The 20,773-nt window shown below is 33.1% G+C and overlaps 2 protein-coding genes across 3 annotated transcripts; both read left to right on the top strand.

Moving 5' to 3' along the window:
* The first annotated feature begins 3,873 nt into the window (after nt 1-3,873).
* Nucleotides 3,874-12,894, top strand: LOC100791233 (DEAD-box ATP-dependent RNA helicase 28). The gene is made up of 19 exons (XM_006575103.3): nt 3,874-4,341; nt 4,944-5,123; nt 5,347-5,415; nt 5,553-5,659; nt 6,229-6,307; nt 6,998-7,171; nt 7,282-7,430; nt 8,592-8,687; nt 8,832-8,934; nt 9,142-9,204; nt 9,402-9,463; nt 9,648-9,744; nt 10,267-10,385; nt 10,477-10,519; nt 10,736-10,837; nt 11,440-11,538; nt 11,660-11,743; nt 11,859-12,133; nt 12,555-12,894. Exons 1-19 carry the CDS (start codon nt 3,889-3,891, stop codon nt 12,568-12,570), a joined length of 2,370 nt encoding a protein of 789 aa, XP_006575166.1. The 5' UTR covers nt 3,874-3,888; the 3' UTR covers nt 12,571-12,894.
* A 1,738-nt stretch (nt 12,895-14,632) lies between these two features.
* LOC100791765 (uncharacterized) lies at nt 14,633-20,274 on the top strand. Of its 2 annotated transcripts, none has more exons than NM_001254480.3 (10): nt 14,633-14,753; nt 15,007-15,139; nt 15,940-16,090; nt 16,337-16,449; nt 17,185-17,263; nt 17,532-17,560; nt 18,181-18,274; nt 18,522-18,611; nt 18,741-18,930; nt 19,676-20,274. In NM_001254480.3, the coding sequence occupies exons 3-10, from the start codon at nt 15,947-15,949 to the stop codon at nt 19,963-19,965; spliced, it is 1,029 nt and encodes a 342-aa protein (NP_001241409.1). In that variant the 5' UTR covers nt 14,633-14,753; nt 15,007-15,139; nt 15,940-15,946; the 3' UTR covers nt 19,966-20,274. The 2 variants fall into 2 exon arrangements, 1 of the variants encoding a protein (NP_001241409.1); XR_003267813.2 differs by lacking the exon at nt 14,633-14,753 and having other exon boundaries at nt 15,001-15,139; nt 19,676-20,026; nt 20,067-20,261.
* Nucleotides 20,275-20,773: the final 499 nt, after the last annotated feature.

Raw genomic sequence — 20,773 nt, 5'->3', positions numbered from 1 at the left:
GCGAGGAATTCTTTCACTATCAAAACAATATTGAGGATATTTGAATTAGCTTTCAGGTTAAAAGTTAATTTCTTCAATAGTTGATTTGGGACTTTTGGTGTTGGTGGAGAGGTGGCGGAAAGATATGCAAGCATGTTGAATTGTAAAGTGTTATCTTTGCCTTTTGTGTACCTTCCTTTACCTATGAGAGACAATCCTAGGAGGGTGGAGATGTGCCAACTCATGATTAATAAATTTTCTAGGAAATTAGTTCTTTGGAAGCATAAGAATATCTTTTGAGGGTAGGATTTGCTTGGCAAATTTGGTGTTGGTATCTTTTCCTCTTTTATTATTTTCCTTTTTTTAAAGTGTCTAAAGAAGTTTGTAACATATCTATGGGGTTTCAAAGTAGATTCTTATGGGGAAGGGACAAGGCTAAACAAAAAATAGCTTGGGTGAGTTGAGAAGATGTATGCAAAAGCAAGAAGTTGGGTGGCTTGGGACTAAAGTATTTAAAAGTTTTTAATGAAGCTTTATTGGGGGAAATAGAGGTGAAACCTTGTTCAACATCCAAAAGGGTTATGGACAAAGGTGCTTATTTCAAAATATGAGGATAGATTAGGTGTTATGAGGGATGTAGAAGCTCCAAGGGAGCTTTTTGTGACAGAAAGATTAAAGAAAAGTTTGTAGGGGAGGAAGTGATGATAAATGGTTTGATGAGGGAATTGAATGGAAAATTAGAGTGGGATATTCCTTTAGGTTTTGGTTGTATGCATGGTCAACATAAAAAGTTTGGTGAATTTATTCCTTAGACTATTCCTAAGTTTGGAACAAAAAAGGGAAGTTATAGGAAGGATGAGTGCTTGGAGTGATGATAGTTGGAGTTGGGAGCTCACATAGAGAATAAATACTTTTGAGTAGGAAAATGTCCTTATACAAAAATTAATAGATGTTCTCACCTCAGTATAGGTTAGAAGGGAAATGGATGATTCATGTATATAGAAACATTGTCCTTCTGGAGTATATTCAACTTCTTCAACTTATAATTAATTAGTCTGGAGGGGGTGATGAAAAGGTGTCCAAAGCCATTTTCCAACTTATTTGGCAAATCAAGATTCCTAATAAGGTGGACTTTCTCTCATGGAGGGCACTAAAGGATTATTTTCCTACAAATGAGAATTTGCAAAGATTGAATATATTGGTGGAAATTCCACATTGTTGCTTTTGTCACCTTCAAATTGAGTCAGTTCACTATATTTAATTTAATTTCATGCAAGGTAGCTTGGCATATTTGGGTGGAATGTTGCTCTTGGTCTTCGTCTAATCTTCCAACCACATTCCATGAAAACTTACAAGGCTTCTTTTGGAAATTGATGGGCGTGACAAGTTTCAATTTTTTGTATTTGAAATATAAGGAACAATAGTATTTTTAATGATGTCCTAGTGGATCAAATTTTTTTGATTGATGATATAAGTTCCAATCTTGGACTTGGATTTATAACAAGCAAAAATGTTTTCATTGCCCTAATGTTCTTTAGGCAACTAATTCTTCGGATTACATTATTGGTTGTTGATGGTTTATTGTGGCTGCTATGCAGCGGTTGAGGCCAATAATGCACTTGCCTTTCATTTGGAAAGGGTAAGAGAGGGTATTGTTTGGTGGGATTAAATCCCTCTTTTGTAATATGAACTTTTTGGTAGTGGGGATTAGAATATGGGATATAATTTAACATATATTAGGAATGTATATAATTTTATTGGGTATAAGTTATGTTACATAAATTCGTTTACCTTTGTATCAAGGGTTATTAAATATTTCTATATGTTGTGATATAAATACAAAATAACCTTTGGTTAGCCAATGTTATTTGTGTTTTATTTTGGTACCTTTATATTGATGAGTTTTGTTGATTAAAAAACTATTACACTTATAATACATTTTTAATTTTAATTTTACTTTTGATGGACTGATTTTAAATTTTTATTATTTTAATAAAATATGACTCCATAATAATTATTAGTACTTTAAATTTTTCACTACCATAATAAAATTTTACATGTGATGATATTTTTTTAATTTAATTTTATGTATATCAATTTCTATTGTTTATATATATTGGTAAGCAGGTACGCGCATGCGCGCGCGCGCGCACACACACACACACACACACACACATATATATATATATATATATGAATAAAACAATAAGTGGTAATGTGATGCTTAAGAGTGGACACATGTCAAATACTAACAACACCACATTTTACCTATTGTTGTCTGGTTCTAAGGACTAAAATTGTATTTTTTTAAAAAAATAAGATAATAAAATAATTTCTTTCAATTTAGGGGGAAAAACATATCTACTTCCCATATATGCACTTTTTAGGCTAGGAAAACTACAAAAAACCATTTCCTCATTAAATGACACATGTTCTGAACGAGGATAAATTGGTTAATTCAAATGATGTCATCAATTAAGCTTTTGATGATGGAAATATCTACTCAATAAAAACTCATAATTTTTATTTTGTTGTGTCCAGTGGATAAAAGGTAAGTCATAAGTGTAGTTTTTGTGCACAACCATCAGCCAAGTGAAGACATAAAAGTTGTGCAAGAAAAATACAATGAAAGACATTTTGTTTTCTGTAAGATTGGTAAAGAACAAAGGCTACACATGAGTTTTATCATACTACACCAGAACCCCATGCTTGAGGCCTACTTTCTGGGCTGATGCATCATTGCACGATGTGTCAAGTCACTTGATCTTTTATTTCTCCTTATTTGGATACGGTGGGTCTAACTATGTTTGAAAATTCTAAACATTTTTTCCTTCATCCTCTACACTTCTTTTTTGGTAAACTTGTGATAGTTGTCGAAAAAGTCTTTTGCATGTTCTAACAGTTTACAAAGTTAGAAGTAACTTTTCATCTTGTAACCCATTGTGGGAGACCAATTTGATTTCAAATCAATGGTTTAGGGTTTTTTCCTTTTGTTCCTTTTCTCATTTTCACCTCTTTTTTTGGATTTGTCCTTACCATCTTTGCTCAAATAATAACTTCTAGGTATAAATATTGTCCCAAACCATTATACATTGCCTCAAACCATTATACACTGCTGCCGAAAACGATTTCCAGCAATGACAGTTCTTTATTTTTTTATTTCTTTTTTCCTCCTTTTCTTTTCCTTTCCCTCTCGCTACCCACAACTTCATGAGTGTAAACCATAACCATAAAATCCAACCCAACAAACAAAGAACACAACAAAAGAAAAAAAAATTGAAGGTAATTTAGAAGCAAGTGCATGATTTTGATTTGAGAGTGAACACGAATGCTCCAATTTGGAAATGTATGCAATGAAGTCACCAAGAAGGAAGATTAGTTGTTCCTCTACAATGCTTCTTAGCGACTACCTTGAAAATATGTTCTTTTGCACCCACCACAAAACTACCGCAAACCACAATCACACTAGAGAGTGTTGAAGGAAGATGATATATTCGATGAGGGAGAACAAGGCTAGAATAAGAGATGATGCAAAAGTGAATGCAAGCAAGGCGACAAGGTGGAGAATGAGGGGATTGGATAATGGGAGAAATGATGAGGTGTTAGGGTTTCAAGACAAATTGATAAAAATAAAAAATGAAAAAAAAATAGATCTCAACCATCTATTTAAATAGTGATATATCTAATAATGAAAAAAATATTTTCCATGATAAGAGACATGTTATAGTCTCTCACCATAATCAAATAAAGCTCGCAAAAGATTAGTTTGGTGTAACCAATCAAGGATATTCCCATGGCTGAAAAGGGAATGGAAGGTGAGGTACATCACCGACCCTATCCAATGGACAAAGCCCATTGGGCCAAAAGGGAGCAAAGTGTTTATTCAACCCGACCCGGCCCATTGCTCCTATGAAATCGTTGAAATTGCAGCAGCAGCAGCAACGACTACTATACTACCAGAAAAAGAAGAACCCTTCTAAAAACCTGCGGCAAAAAGAACCAACAATGTCGCCGAGCTTCGTCTTCGACCCTCCTAGCGACGAAGAAATCGAACACTCCGAACACGAAGAAGAAGAAGAAGAAGAATCAGTAGGAGAACCAGAGTCAGGATCAGAATCAGAGTCAGAAGGAGAAGGAGGAGAAGTAGAAGAAGGGCATAAAGAAGCGCGGGTTCCGAAGAAGAAGAAGAAGAAAACACAGTCTCCATGGGACTTCGCCAAATACACGGAATCAGTGGCCGAGGAACACGCTCGCAGGAGCACAACCTCGGTCGACGAGAAAATCTCAAAAGCACTCAAACAACGTTCCACGCCTCTCGTTGCTGAGCTCGACCACAGCTCCGAGTCCGAACCTGATGAACAAGTAATTATTGGGTTTTCGTTTTGTTTTTTCGTGCATTCGTATACCCTTCTGGGTTTTTACTCATACACGATAGATTTTTTTTTTATTTGTTGGGATTGTTGGGGAGCGTTATAGAAGAAGTTCTTCTCTTTATTTAGCATGAGAAAGCGTTTATTTGATTCAAATGTTACGTTTTTGTTAGTTCTATGTAGTTAGGTTTGTTTAGGGAGATCAGAGAAGGGCTGTTGGGTTTGTCCCAGAGATTGTTTTTGAGTTAAATAGAAAGTGTTTTTTTTTTATTATAAAAGTTTGCTTATTTGTTTATTGGGTATGTTTAGGAAAGATTATAAGGAGTGCTTATTTGTTTTAGAGGAGTGATAGTAACACACTTTATACATGCCCTTTTTGGTTATTAGATCATGAGTGGGGGGTCATTAAAGGAGTGAGGCCTATTTAATTTTGTGTTTTCCAATAAATTTGAGCTTATAATTGTGTGTTTAAAAGAGTGTGTTGCTAACATTTCTATGTTTCAGGATTTGCATTGTGATTCATGATAGGAAATAGTGTTTATTTGTTTCAAAAATTGATTTTGTTTTCTTTTTTAATTTGTTGGGTTTGTTTAGGAAGATTATAGACCGGAGGAAGAAGATGAAGAAGAGGGTAATGATGGTGACATCAAATCCTTTTTTGCTCCTTCTGGTGGAACCTCTTTCCATGCCGATTCCTTCTTGCAGCTCAATTTGTCTCGCCCTTTGCTCCGGGCTTGTGAGGCCTTGGGGTATTCTAAACCAACACCAATTCAGGTTTTTATTTTCATCTTTGTTTATTTTTTATTTTAATTTTAATTCTCAGCCTTATTGGTTGTGTAGTTCAATGCTATTTAGGACACATTACCTTCAAGAATTGACTTAGCTTTATCTTTTGAATCTTAGCATTACTGGAATTGCTTATGTTATTTTATCCCGTGTAGGACACTTTGTCCTGACAATTTTACATTTTTTTTGGGATTTTGAATTTTGATAACAGGCAGCTTGTATTCCATTGGCATTGAGTGGTCGTGATATATGTGGTAGTGCCATTACCGGGTCAGGGAAGGTAATCTCTTTGTTACTTTCTTTGGGTGTTTGTTAATTTGTGATGCCTTGCTTCTGTGGTTTGGTGCCTGAGTTTCTGTATGATGGTGTTTCTTTTAATCCCCTTTGTTCATATCCTGCTATTGTGTTTCCATGCAGACAGCTGCATTTGCACTACCTACTTTAGAGAGGTTGTTGTTCCGTCCAAAGCGCATGCGTGCAATAAGGGTCCTCATTCTTACTCCGACCAGAGAGTTGGCAGTCCAGTAAGTATTTTTATAATTGTTCTCATTTTTTCATCTGGATCATATTTATTATGTAAAAATATTGAAAATATTTAGTTGTGCTAGGAGGGCAAGTGGCCCATAGATACTGAAGTGCACTATAAATGTTCTCTTCTTTTATTCAGCTGAGTATGTTGTGTGTGGTGTGCCTACTAGCATATATGGCTTTGCATCATGGCTATGATTGCATGCATGTTCTTCACTGCCACCTTTGCAAAAGCTTGAACTAATGTGCTTCATTGAGTATACATGGCTCAGTTCATGGTTGTGCATTGGATGCATCTAATTTTTGCATTACTCAATACCTTAATTATTTATTTAAAATTATTGAAATAATTTTTTGTTGTAAATATAAGTACAAACTTGTCGATGCTCTAATTCAAATTATGCTTCATTTAAATCAATATGTATGTATATATAATTGTATTCATGTGAATACAAATTCTATCATACTTCCAGTGAAAGGTTGTAGATGTAAAATTTTGAAAGCACTCTTTCCATGATTCATGTAAATCGCTTTCCAAATACTTATTTCTAATTATTTTTGACAGAGTTCACAGTATGATAGAGAAGCTTGCTCAGTTTACTGATATAAGGTGTTGCCTGGTTGTTGGGGGTCTGTCAACAAAGGTTTGATCACTGTTTCAATTTCATGATGACTTGTAATTATAAGATATGCTGATGGTTCAGAATAGAGTTATTTGCTTCTTGTGATACTTTCAGTATGTAGTCAGCTGTTTGGGTTATGTTTGTCCATTGGAAATATCCTCTTCCACCTTCCGTCTTTTATACATTTCCATCTACAATTCCAATAAATGTTGGGTCCTGTTACAATACATTTCCTGTCTGTTTGACACAATAATCAATCCTTCTGTTTCAAGAGATGATTTTTCTTTCCTACTAGTATTAACTTAAATTTGACATATTTGAGCACTGTATATTATCTGATCTCTTTTTGTTGATGATATTTATTGCTGTAACAAAGCTTTTTGTAACAATGACCTTTCCTCATGGCTTACTAGATAGTGAGCCTTTTGAAGAAATATTTCAAAGTTCAAACTAATCAGATGGGAAAATACGAAGGATTGTATTTGATAAACAAAAGTTCATTGGTGATTTCATAATATGTGGTTTCTCATTTTGACCAGATGTTATCTTACTGATAATATATATCACATGATTAGGTGGTTTTTTAATGGATGAGAGCATGCAATGTGAGCTTTAAAAATTCCCACTATTATCTAGTTGATTGGTAACGCAGGTAATGCTGATTGCCTCCTTTAATATTTATTGTTTAAAAATGGTGTTTTCTCATCCTAGGTGCAAGAGGCTGCTTTGAGAACAATGCCAGACATTGTTGTGGCTACTCCAGGACGCATGATAGACCATTTACGCAATGCTATGTCCGTGGATTTGGATGATCTTGCTGTTCTAATCCTTGATGAGGCAGATCGTCTATTGGAGCTTGGATTTAGTGCTGAAATTCAAGAACTTGTAAGTTTTAGTGGAAGAATCATTACAGTTAAATATGCTGTTTTTATAATTTATCCTGATTTTAGTATTTGATGAAAACAAGTCTTAGACCAATTTTTATTGTTTGACAGGTTCGCTTGTGTCCCAAAAAAAGGCAGACTATGTTGTTTTCAGCAACAATGACTGAGGAGGTTGATGAACTTATTAAACTTTCCCTGTCAAAGCCCTTGCGTCTTTCTGCTGATCCATCTACAAAACGGCCAGCAACCTTGACTGAGGAGTAATTTCTTTACTATTTCACTTTCCCTTTATATTTTCTAATTTCATCACTCATTTCCATTGATATTAGCTGTATGTCATATGATAGTGATAAAATCACAAGTTGTTCTGAACAGTGTTGTTAAATGGCGGCCATGGCGGCGCCATGGCGGTTTTTCGAAAAAACGCCACCGAATAGCGGTGGCGTGGCGGGTTTGGGATGGCGGCGCCATGGCGGCCGCCATAGCCATGGCGGTCGTGGCAGTTATGGCGGGGTGGCGGAAAATGGCGTCCCTCCCGCACCCCACACGCGCACCCAGCCGCGACACCCGCAGCCGCACGCGCATGCAGCCGCGACGACCTCCGGCAGCGACGCACCGGCACAAACAGCGGCGACGAGCTCCGGCAGCGACGCATCTGTCACGAACGGCGGCCTGCAGCGAGGAGTTCTCGCGGAGAAGACGAAACTGCTGTCGCGAAGAAGAAGAAGGCGTAGGTTTTAGTTTTATTTTTGCTGTTTGACACCCCCTGTTTTCTGTCTGCAGCTTTTTTTTTTCCTTTTGCTATTTGACACCCCTTTTTACTTTTAACAGTCCCATTTTTTTTTTTCGTATTTGACACCACAATTTTTTTTTTTTTCTATTCAGTCCTCTTTTAAATGGCTGAGTTTATTTGAACTCTTTAATGAGTTTATTTGGTGTTGGTACTTGATTATTGTATGAACTCATAAAACTTTTTTAGTTTATTTGAATGCAATCCTTTGTTTTTTTCAATTTCAATGAGTTTATATATATGTTTTTTTTTTTTTTTGGTCCGCCATGACATCCGCCATTTTCCGCTACGCCATCCGCCATATTTTTATGGCGAATTTTTTACTTTCCGCCATGAACCGCCATCCGCCATTAACAACATTGGTTCTGAAAGAAAATTAAATAAGTAATGCTTTTTCAATGTTCTCCCTTATATGCAAAGCTTTTGAGGGAATGAACATAGAAACCAGAGCGGCTTTTTGAACTCTAAAAACAGATGAACAGATGAAGTGTGTGTTTCATGTTTGTTTAGAGTATTTTACACATAAAAGATAATTATGCAAAAACTATTATGTTAAATTTTTTGAAGTTTGCTAGGTTTTAGCGTCTAGTAAAATCCTTTGAGCTTTGTTAACTACTGTTTTTCTTTTCAGGGTTGTTAGAATACGAAGAATGCGTGAAGTAAATCAGGAAGCAGTTCTTCTTGCAATGTGCTCCAAAACTTTTACTTCCAAAGTCATCATCTTCAGGTTTTCATTTCATCATCTACAAGTCTTTTTATTTCAGATTTTAAGTCTGCTCCTTCATTTGCACTGCTTTATGATTATTATTTCCCTTCTGCCACTATTCTACTACCTCTAACCAACTGTTTAATCTATCATTTTGATGTGCAGTGGAACAAAGCAAGCTGCACATAGATTGAAGATTATATTTGGATTAGCTGGCTTAAAAGCTGCTGAGCTTCATGGAAATCTTACTCAAGCCCAGCGCCTTGAAGTATGTTGCTACTTGCTAATATTGATGTGTTTATTTGTGTATTTTAGCTCTTGGGTTGCCTTTGTAGTTGTGTTACTATCAACATTTTTGGGATACTAAAATGATGGTGTTCATTTGGATCATTTGTTATTTATTTTCTTGTTGAAAGGATTTTCCGCATTGATTGTGGTTGTCATAAGATTTTCTGACTTCTGATTGTCTATTTAGGCTTTGGAACAGTTCAGGAAGCAGCAAGTGGATTTTTTGGTTGCAACAGATGTGGCTGCCCGTGTAAGAGTCAATCCTTGATGTTTATTTCTTCTTTACTCACTTTGAATTTGAATGGTATTATTATCTCAAACACCCCCTTTTTGATCCAATAGAACTGTTTTATCTTAAGGGGAACATACAATTATTAAATCTTTTCCTTTTCGCATTTTGGATTTTGGATATAGATCTGACACTGTTGCATGTGACTTTATTTATAGGGCCTTGACATTATTGGTGTTCAAACAGTTATCAACTTTGCATGTCCACGTGATCTTACCAGGTATAATCTATGATCCATATTGGTAGTAACTCTGCTTGAAATGTTGTGTGTTATTGTCTTCCTGCAGTTTTTGTCACTTTCCTTTGTTGCTACATAAATGATAAATGTTGATCTCACCTTAACATGATCTCTTTCTCTGTATGGGATTCCTGATAATTTATTTATTTATTTTTTATGTATTAAGCTATGTTCATCGAGTGGGTCGTACTGCAAGAGCCGGAAGAGAAGGATATGCTGTCACTTTTGTGACTGACAATGACCGATCACTTTTAAAAGCCATTGTGAGTATCATTTGAAGAGTTGCTGCATTTGTTTTTCAGCTTTATTTCATATTTCCTTGCACGATTTTCCTTTTAAGATAAAAAAGTTGTGCATGCTGATCTGGATGTTGGGTCCCGTTTACATAGATTCTGTAACCAAATATTAATTTTTCCCAATTAGTTATTCTAGTTTGACATTTCATGAGAGTTTATACATCAAACATTCATATAGCATCCTCTACAGAGAAATATCCCATTCATTATTATCTACTAATTTTAGTTTTCGTTTGGTCTGATTGTACTGACCTTTCCTATTAATCACCTTTTAAAAAGATACCCGAAGAAATATAGAATACCTTTATTGTTTTTACATGTAGCTGTATGTTTAATTCTACTAGTAATTTGGATTTTCCTAGTTGAAAAGCTTATTGATTCTCTGTTCAGGTAGAGAACATACAAACTGAAAAAAGAAAAAGAAAGTTGATGTTTTAAACGAGCCATTATATAATCTTTTCTTATACACGTCGATTTTCAATTAATCAGGCAAAGAGGGCAGGTTCAAAGCTGAAAAGCCGTATTGTTGCTGAGCAATCTATACATAAGTGGTCTCATATAATTGAGCAAATGGAAGACCAAATTTCTGAAGTACTTCATGAAGAGAGGTTTTGATTTTATATAGTTGCTAAGGCTTCATTTTTTTCATTTTTCAGTTTCTTTTTTTTTGTATTTATTTATATTTTCAATTTATTTCAGAGAAGAAAGAGTTCTAAGAAAAGCTGAAATGGAGGCCACAAAGGTATTGTTCAGTTATTTTGTTTTACTTGACTTTAATCTTGGTATGCCTTGGATTACACAAATGTAATTATGTCCAGTTTTTGTGTGTTCTCATCTTGTCTTGCGAATAGCATTTCCAAAGTAGCATCACTTAGAAAATTTTATTGTATGGTATTGATTGTTTTCATTTTCTAATCCTTAACATTTTCCCTCAATAAAATTATGCACTTATTGGCAGGCCGAAAACATGATTGCACATAGGGAAGAGATCTTTTCCCGCCCCAAAAGAACCTGGTTTGTCACAGAGAAGGAGAAAAAGCTTGCTGCAAAAGCATCCAAGGTACAATATTGTTTCATCTTGCTAAAATGATTTCTCAAATTACTGGCATTTATTTTCCTATTTTAGAATGGAGCATTATACTTGAGAAATCTAAGAATATTTTAACTAGGGAATAGGGATAAATTGTGTCTTGACAGTTCGCACAAGGTCTCTCTATATTACTGTATTACATTTCCAAATTAGCTTATTTTGAGGAAATAATCTCTCATTTTCTGCTTTTTAAGAAAGTATCTGGAAAATAATGATTATTTCTTTGAATAAAAGCTAAACCAAACATGCAACTAATGTTAGTAATTAATTAATAATTACAATGATTCAATCATAATTACACAACTTAATTAGTTCCCAAGATTGCTCCTAATTGGTTATCATCGATGGTTTTAAAACGGGATTGGTGATTGACCAGTGAAGACATTGATTCAAGGTTCAATTGTCTAATTATGGTTAAACTGTGGTTGAACTGGTAGTAGTTAAATATATATATTTTTAGTATTATATAATATTTTAAGTAATAAAATAATATAAAATTATTTTATAAAACATAATGTAGTTAGGTGAAATGTTTTACCTGTGTTAATAAGAAAGGAAATGATTGTAAACAGGCATCCATGGATAAGTGCAAGAGTTCTGGGAAAGAGGTTATTAGTGCTGAACAAGCTGAAGACCTCAGAATGAAGGAGAAGAGGAAGCGAGAGCGAGAGGTAAAAAGTTTTCACCAATTTTGTTATGCATACGATTTTGTTTGTTTTATACATATAAAATTCAAATAGGCTTGCATGTATGTGTTGCTATGTATTTACTTGATGAATGTCTTTGATGTAGAAACATTTGCCTAGAAAGAAGCGTAGAAAGTTGGAAGCAGCTAGAGAGATGTTGGAGGAGGAGGAGGATGACAAACAAGTAGAGGTATGTACTCCTTAGTTCTTTCCTTTCCTATTAACATTCTCTGTGCAGTGAAGTTTGAAATATACTCTTTGTTCCTTACTTTGTTACACTGAAAATGAAATGCATATAATTGCAGACTAAGGGGGGAAATAAAAAAGAAAAGGGTGGAATGTCACTTGTTGATCTTGCTTACCGACGGGCAAAAGCAGTGAAGGCTGTCAAGAAGGCCTTAGATTCTGGCAAGATTGTGGAGAAGAATAAAAAGAAATCTAATAATAATTCCCGAAAAACTCCTTCAAGGACAGAAGAGATGCGGGAGTTATTCCAGACTGACATGAAGGATAAAAAGTCAAAAAGAAGAGGTGTGGGAGGAGGAAAGAAGTCAAAGAGTTCATTCAAAAGCAAGTCAAGGTATTAATTAAAAATCTTGTCTCTTTTCAGAAACTAGTTAGTTGCATGTTTCTGAGCTTTTAAGCATCCAACATATCATTGATTCCATCTTGATTGTGTCCAAAAATTCTTTGCTTTTAAAGTTGGAATAATCATTGATCTGGAGTGGTGAGGCTTTTGAGAAGCCCTACTAAACAATAATGATATAGGCAATCGATTTTTTTGCACTCATTTTCATTTCCTTTGGTTTATTGAATTTGCTATTTTTGTGGTGAACTCGATATTTGGATCCAATAAATTGCTATTTATTTGTTTTTTTGCTGTACAACACGGTGAAAATTCAGTGTGCTCTCAACATTTACTTTATGCATCTCAACAATTACTTTAACACTTGTTTGTGCAATGCTAATGAATAAAGTCTTAATTCAAATTTGCTTTTCAGGTACAAGCGCAAGTAGCATTTGAGGCTAACAATCCCTGTCATAAATATGTGCATGGAAGGACCATAAATCTGCAATGCGTGTCCTTATACCATATCAACTCCACTATGAAGGTGTGAGTTTGGGCTGTGCTGCTTGTGGGTGTTTTTGGGTGGCCATGGTAATATAGGGTATGGTAGTAGTAACTACTGTAAATACCCTTTTTTTTCTTTTAATTGTATCACATGAGCTTTGGTTCTTGTCCCAAAACTGGACAGCATAATTTATAGCTGCTCAATTTTGTAATCCTAGCATTAGTTTCAGTTTTAAATGTTACCAATAGAAAAAAATATTTATTTCAAATAACTTTTTTCTTTTCTTTTTTGAAAGGTTAATATTAGTTGTTAATTTGTTAGTGAGATAGATTCGAACTTACAATCTCTTTTTCTTCTCATTTTTTTTAATCATAAAATCAATCTTATAACTCTGACTCCCGTTCAGGTAACTCTTTAATATCACTGATTTTGCTGTACATCTGTTAATGCACCGCCATTTGTGCAAATGATGATAGCATGTTGGGCTGAAATTTTGATCATTTCATTGTAAAGGCTAAAATGCAAAGCTCCTCACTATTGAGTATTGACCCTAAGACGTCAGTGACTGTTTTTAGGAAATTCATTAACCGTTCTGTAATTTAAAGAAATGTATTACAATGATTGCTTGTCGATTGGTGAAAGAATTAAAGTGAATGCTATGAGTAATGCTTATGATTAAGCAATAAATTAATAAAAAATTATCATTTCTTAAATAAAATTATACATTAGCATAAAGGAAAATGTCTCAAAAAAATTATAATATTTAAATGTTGACAATATTTACATATATTTAGAGTTTCCACTTATTTTATTTAATAAAATTAAAAAAAATCAGTTCACTTTGCACAGGTTTTTACTCAGTTTTGACTGATTCTTGAATACTTTAATTAGTTCTTAATCAACATTTGAATCCCGAGTTTTGGACTGTTTAGACTTGTTGCCTGATCGGTACTTGCGCGTGCATATATATATATGAGAAGAAATTATAATATAAAAGTGAGATGATTAAATCTTGATTTTATAATTAAATATAAATAATTAAGATTTAATGTTATATGATTATTTTAAAAATTATGTGACATTTTGATATTAAATTTTATAATTTATATTTAATTTTTTCATTCTTATATAAGATAAGATATACTCTCTATATATATTATTTCAATTTAATCTACTATATTTATCTCAATTAATTTTCTATTTGTAAAAATTGTCCTATTTGATATTAAGTTTATTTTTATTTTAACATTGGAGTATTAATTCTTGTATTTATCAATAATAAAAAAAACACATCTTCCAGTGTACATTTATGATCGATATTATATACACATTTCAATTATACTTAATAATTCAATTAAAATCAATTCTACTCAACCTTGAAAATATACGGGCCTTAAATTAATTTACTATTTAGTTGTAGAGTTAACTCAATATTAATTTTATATTATATGATTGAAAGATTAAATTGAAACTATTTTCAAGATTGAGAAACTAACTATATTAGTGTTTATAAAGATTGAACTAATTATATTTTTTTTAAAATATAATAATAAAAAATTGCTGATATTTTATAATAATAAAATAACTAAAACAATATTACTTCTTAAAAAGATTAAACTAGCGACACTTCTCTAGAAATAAGGATACACTCTAAAATAAAAATAAAAACTGACCCTATCTTTTTAAAATTGAAACGGTAAAATTACATGACTTGAACCTATCTTTTTAAAAGATCACACTATTTTGCAAAAATAAAAACTGTATGCTAATATCAATTATAAAATAATTAACAAAAATAATAATTTTTTTTAAAAGTAATAATATTTAAACACTTGTTTAATTTTTTTTAATACTTAACATACAATTTATAATATTAAAAAATAATATCACATTTATAAACATTCTGTTGTAAAGCATATCAAAATAGATTATTTTAAAAGGAAAATACTTTATATAAGCTCACGGTCTATGATAAAAATTAGTGACGCATTCGACGGGAATACTTCGGGAGAATATGAACATTTGGTTTGGAAATTAACCCCGCGGCGCCTGCAATGATTATTGTCAAACCAACAATAGAGAATCCGACTCACCCCGTTGTATTTGCCCTTTTTTTGTCTTGAAAAGGAAAGTTTTGATTAATTCTTAGTATTTTTAATTATGATTCCAGTTTGGGGCTTACCTTGGTTATAAGTAGTTGAGGGGTTTGTCGCATTTTGAATCAATTTCATATTCAATCTAAATTTTGAAGAGTTGTTGGGTTTTTCTCTATGCTTTCTCAGTAGTTTTTATTGTAATATGGTTTTGTTTGAATTTAGTTATGAATTATGGGTAGATTTAGGCATTTGCTATGAAATTCTGACTCGTAGTAATTGTACAGGTGAAGTTCAAGTCTTCAGTTCAATCCAAGTCTAACTATAGAGTAGCTATCTAAGAGCTTTGGAGCTGGTTCTTCTTTTGGACTGAAATAAAGATTACCTGTTTTTATATACTGAGTATTGGTTGATCCCCAGGTTTTGATTCACATTCTCACTGAAACCATTCACTCTGTTATTCTGTTTCGTGTAACTGGTGACTGATTTTCGTGTTTTTCCTTTCAGTTTTATTCAATTCTCAATATGCTTACACCGTTTGTAGTTCTATTCTAAAGTATTATTCGCTTAAACAGCAATAATACATGGACTTTGCATTGACATACAACACAAGTGTTAGTTTTTGGGGATTATCCAAAATTTATTGAAACCAAAATTGCAGCACAAGACATGCAGCAATCAATACATTAATAGGGTTTACTTGCAGCCCATGAAATAAATATAGGTCCGTTCTTGGTAGTTTGGCAGGGGAGAAGTTTTTTTCATGCCCGGGAATCATGATTCCTGGCATCATGTTTCTTGGGAACGAGGAAAATCTGTTTGGTTGACCATAGGAAACATTTAGATAAGTTTCCTAGAAATTAACGAGTTATATGATATTTTTGCCATTTATTTTAATCATTTACCACATTAATAAGAGTAACATGATATTTTAATCATTTATCACATTATTCGCACCTCCCTCCATGGGAAAGTTTGCGTGGGAAACTAGTTAAAAAATATTCCCTAGAATTTCCCAGGAATCTTATTTTTTTAAAACGGATACCAAATATGGGAATTTGATTCCCAACCCAAGATTCCTGGGAAACTCAAAACTTCCCCCCTACAAAACTTGTGTGAGTTAAAATGTAAAAGTGTTTTTTAGTTTTTTTTTTCCAATTAACTTTGTTGTTTGTATCACTAATGCATAATTTATGTTTATTTGTTGGATTAAATTGCAGGGACTCAATGGGAACCGAATTTGAAACAATAGAGGCAAGAATTACATCTATGCTTCCCCAGCTCCAATCTGAGTGTGGCATCCTACAGAGAATGGTGTACAAGAATAAGAACCAGCACCGGCGCAGCTCCTATTTCCAGCGTCTTTTGAAGGTTCACTATTACATGTTACACATTACAGTTTCACAAATGAATCAATTACAAATTGCTTAATGTTTTCACAGTTTTTTTTTTCTTAATGTTTCAGTTTTTTTTTCCTTTGTAGCATACAAATTTTAGACGTGATTGCATTTTTGTGGAAAGTTGAATGGAAAATGTGCATTTACATTTGAGTTTTCATGTATGCCATGTGTATTTTTGTCTCTTTGGGTTTTAGTTGTGCTGTATTGGAATTTGTAGGTTAGGAGGGATTTAAGACTTCTGCAATCGGCAAACATGGAGGAGCTTGTATCATCATGTCTCCTTGTTATCAAAGGAGATAGACCAAAACAGAAGCTTCATCTTTTAGGGAGGTAGGTCTATATTATTTCTAACAATTATTTTACTTGATGTTTCCCAATTCATGTACAAAGAATTGAGTCAGCTATAAAATTATGATAGCTCATAGGTAGTATGATTGAATGTTTAAAATATGTTGTGTTTATCGTGCTGATATTTCAAGCAGTTCCTCTCTAACCACATTCAAAATTAGTATCAGTGTTCCTTAATGACCAAATATGGAGGGGAAAGGGACGAGGGGACTATTATGCCTCAGGTGCTTAGCACATTGACAGTTTGACATGAGAATTTTTTTTTTCAATATGTTGAATTTTGTTTTCCTTTTCCTTGCATGTTGCGTGTGCAAGGCAACGAGAAATAAATGGAAAACTTTAAATTTCTCATTTGACAAGATCTCATAAAAATTGGACATGACAAATTTTAATATTCATGTGAAGAGGTATGATACTGACATACTGTAAAATATTATTTAGTCCTGCAACTTGTGCACGTATGATTTAAAAAATGTGTGGATATGATAAGGGATGTGGCAACATTATTTTTGCGAAAAAATATTACAGTCCTGGAAGTGATGGCTTACTTTCTCTTGCATAACCAAGCATCTCATGGTCATATTTCATTTTTTGATTTATTTTTTGTTTTTGAAATAATTTTATGATGAAATTTCCCCTTCAGCATATGATGATATCATAATTTATAAGTCTTGTCTTGTCGATGATGATAGTGTTTTACATACCGTTTTTTTACAGCTTAAAAAGGAGAAAATGTGATGGTGATAAACATAATTTTATGGAGCGTCTGTTAGGAGCTGCACGCTTACTAGCTGAGGTAAAATTGCAGATAAATATTATTGTTGCTCTAAATTCTAATTGTTTTCCTTACTCTGTACAATAAGATCAATGTGTTTATACTGTGGTAGCTCATTAGTTGTCCTCTTTCCATGTATACAGTATAACTTAATGAGGATTTCACACAAATTGTTTGACACTAATGGAAATCATTTTTCCTTTTGCATCTTAATAGATTTAATTTTGGATTGTTTATTTTTATGGAACATGTTCTCCTATTTCAATTTATGTTCTGTTTTCTTATGCAGATGGTTGAACCTATACTGAAGGCTGCTTCGTATCCTTCTGCTACTTGTCTTGTGTGATTTGTATTTTAATGCTTTGCTCATTTATTCTATATAATCATAGTTTACTTAATTGGCCTTACTCTGATCATGGAATTATGCTTATAAAATCTTTTTGTTTATTTCATACAATGGATACCAGTTGGTACTTGGTGTTACCAAATAAAATAACATGCTCCATAATATGATTGTAGTATTCCTTTTCATGTGCTTTGCTTTTTTCCCCTGTAACTTTAATGCTATTTGTAAAACATAAGGAGTTTACTTGCGTATACTAATTTTATATAATAAAGCATGTTTGTTCACTCTTTTGGTTTGATCTTGATCTTCATTGAAACATGGACTTCTTAGTTCATAGTTGCCAATGTTGATGTCATCTTCCCCTTCCCTTCATACAGTCGTAGATTATGTTGATTTCGAAATTCTACATTTCTGAAAGTTGATTTCCAATTATGATTGATTATACTTTGGAGAAGTAGAATACACAAACCCTTGAATTTTTGTTATCATCATTAATGCCAGTAGTACTAGTGACCTTTAATATTTTTCTTGAAATTTTATGATAATCTATTAAAATTGCAACTTAAAAGTTCTTTCCTTGACTATTTAATAGTGAGGTATCTGTGTTGTTTGCTCAATCTTTTTTTATGGGATTTTCTGTGACAATCATGGCTTTGCTTGCACGTCTTCGAGTTCTGGTTCAACAAGTAAGTTTCCCAAGTTTATGTATTGTATTTAATCTAGGTTTTATCATTTTTTAAGTTGGAATTTATTTAATGTGGATTGTGGAACACTGAGGCAGAGGTTATTTTTAAATTAGCTGGAAAGTAAAAGTGATATTATTAGATTGAAATTAGATACTGTAAAATGAAGATTATTCCTCTCTGTGATCATGAATTGATCTTACAGCTCTTGATTTAGTTAATTTGAACTTTTTTCTTTCTCCTTGTGCAGATACTGCTTGATGTTGTTTCATTGTTCAACATGGTTTCTTCCCTCTCTATATCGAAGCAATCAATAAAAATAACTCATAATGGAATTGAGGTTAGTTTGTACCACCAAATTCTCCCTTGTATACATATTTATGCATAGACATGGATATGAATCCAAAATGATATTCTGCACACTAATATATTCTTTCCCTTCCTTTTCTGATATATACTACCAATGCAGGTTTTTAGAGATTTCTACCCTGTTAGTGATGATTTTGTTACATTAGAGTGTGTTTGGAAATCAGACAAGTTTATATTACTTGAGAGGAAGCATAAAACGAATGATGAAAGTCATGTTGAGGACTCTGGTGGAAATGTTTCTGTCCAAACATCAGATGTTAATTATAATAGTATTGAGTCTTTTCTTGGGGGTAAGAAGCATGAATGATGTGTTTTGTTTCTGTTGTTCCATATTATCAAGTCTTCTTTATTTTACTATTTGTATTAGTTCAGTTTGTGGCAATTTAACTGCCTTATAACAACGTCCTTCTAGTTCTTATGGTGTTTGAAATAGTTTGTCTTTTTCATATTACTATATTTCTGAACTCAACAATTTCAGATAAGCTATTGAACTTGATCACTTGCGGATATGACTTATATTCAATAGCTTCTCTTGTTCTGATGAGTGAGTACAATTGGGAGTCGATATTCTGTTCCTTTAGTTATTATTAAGCATTGGTCTTGATTGAATTGATCTTGTCATCCAAGAAAAACAATGGCAGAAGTTATTATAAGGGATCTCATGAATCATGATGAATAATATCGTTGAGAATTTGGTTTTAATCAAACCCAATGGCATTGCATGATCCATGTGATCGACCATACCTGTTGGGATAAGACTAGTGTTGTTGTTGTTGTTAAATTAACCTTGTCATGTTTTGTTTGTTATACTTTGATTTCTAGAGTTCTTTTTAATTAGTCTTAAAAATTGGCATCTCGATGGTTCACAGTTTTTGCAAGTGATTTGCATGTATGAAATTGAATACAAACCCAATAAATAAAAGAATTACTTTTCTCTCACCTTTATTGGTGGCATCACCATTTATATCCAAAGTTAACTTTTATCTTGTTGGTGCCATTAATTTTAACCAAGGCTTGGTAAATTGTGTTGTGTAGATGATCAGCTTTTCCATGAGAGAGTAGAAGCAGATGTTGTTGCAAAAGAAGATCCTAATCATATCGATGATATGAATACTGATTTGTTGACTGGCTCATCACAAATTGATGACAAGGAAACTAGGTATAGTGATCAAGACACCACAAAAGCCTTCATCAACGAATCTTCACAAGAGGCTGGTTTGCCTGCATCATCAAGGTCTTCTACCAATGATAAACTTCAATCTTGTCCGAAGAAGGTCGCATTTGTCTCAATCAAGAATCTTACATTAATGCGACACAAATCTTAGTCTGTTTGGTTGCTCGTTACTAACACTAGATCCATGTCTGGGCTGAAGCCATAATTTATAGGTTCTGCATATTATTTGATGATTGATACAATAATTTATAGGTTCTGCATATTATTTGATGATTGATACAAAAATTTGGCCAAAACTTGAAGTCACAAACGTGTGTTTGAAACACGGTACTAATGCCAAGACATACAACTTCATGGGAAATTGAAGGGGCCAAACAAAGGATGACATGGGGGTTTCACTTGTTAGTTATTTACTTGTGTAAATGCAAAGGGTAATTTTAAACATAACTTGGTATACTTATTGTTTTGATTTCTTAGCAAGTCTTTTTAGAATACTCTTTGGTACGTATGAGTCATTTTATAATTAAAATTTAAAATACAAACATTTTTCTTAAATTTGGCTGCACTTTTTGGTCATATGTATGCATCTTGATTGTCATTAAAGTCTCATGCCGCCAAATCTGTGAACTAACAAGGACTATGGTGGGGACTAAAATAATTGACCATAAATAAGGTTTTGTTTTTACTTTTGAGGACCAAAATATCCAACGGATGCACATGTAAGGATTATATTAATAATTTCTTCATTCATAACTAATTTTGTTGGTATAACTTTTTAAAATAAATTATTTAAAAGTATTTTAATATATTCCTCATCAAATTTGTTCGTATATAATACTCCATTTTAAAATAAGTGACATGCTGATACAAAATAAAATTTTCATATTAAATAATGTTACCTTCAAACCAATTCCTCAAAACGCCTACAGCATCTTCTTCCATCAAAACCAAGCTTTAGA

Source organism: Glycine max, chromosome 8, assembly GCF_000004515.6.
Source record: "Glycine max cultivar Williams 82 chromosome 8, Glycine_max_v4.0, whole genome shotgun sequence".
Classification (NCBI taxonomy): Eukaryota; Viridiplantae; Streptophyta; class Magnoliopsida; order Fabales; family Fabaceae; genus Glycine; species Glycine max.
The sequence above is the reverse complement of the archived record's forward strand: the minus strand, read 5'-3'. Positions and strand labels throughout refer to the sequence as shown.

What these genes read in the sequence shown, in the direction of transcription:
- LOC100791233 (XM_006575103.3), top strand. Translation starts at nt 3,889, where the DNA reads ATGAAATCGTTGAAATTGCAGCAGCAGCAGCAACGACTACTATACTAC. An exon ending in AGTCCGAACCTGATGAACAA is followed by an intron (nt 4,342 to 4,943) that starts GTAATTATTGGG and finishes GGGTTTGTTTAG; the next exon opens with GAAGATTATAGACCGGAGGA. An exon ending in CCAGCAACCTTGACTGAGGA is followed by an intron (nt 7,431 to 8,591) that starts GTAATTTCTTTA and finishes TTTTCTTTTCAG; the next exon opens with GGTTGTTAGAATACGAAGAA.
- LOC100791765 (NM_001254480.3), top strand. Translation starts at nt 15,947, where the DNA reads ATGGGAACCGAATTTGAAACAATAGAGGCAAGAATTACATCTATGCTT. An exon ending in CTGCACGCTTACTAGCTGAG is followed by an intron (nt 17,264 to 17,531) that starts GTAAAATTGCAG and finishes TTTCTTATGCAG; the next exon opens with ATGGTTGAACCTATACTGAA. An exon ending in TATTGAGTCTTTTCTTGGGG is followed by an intron (nt 18,931 to 19,675) that starts GTAAGAAGCATG and finishes TGTGTTGTGTAG; the next exon opens with ATGATCAGCTTTTCCATGAG.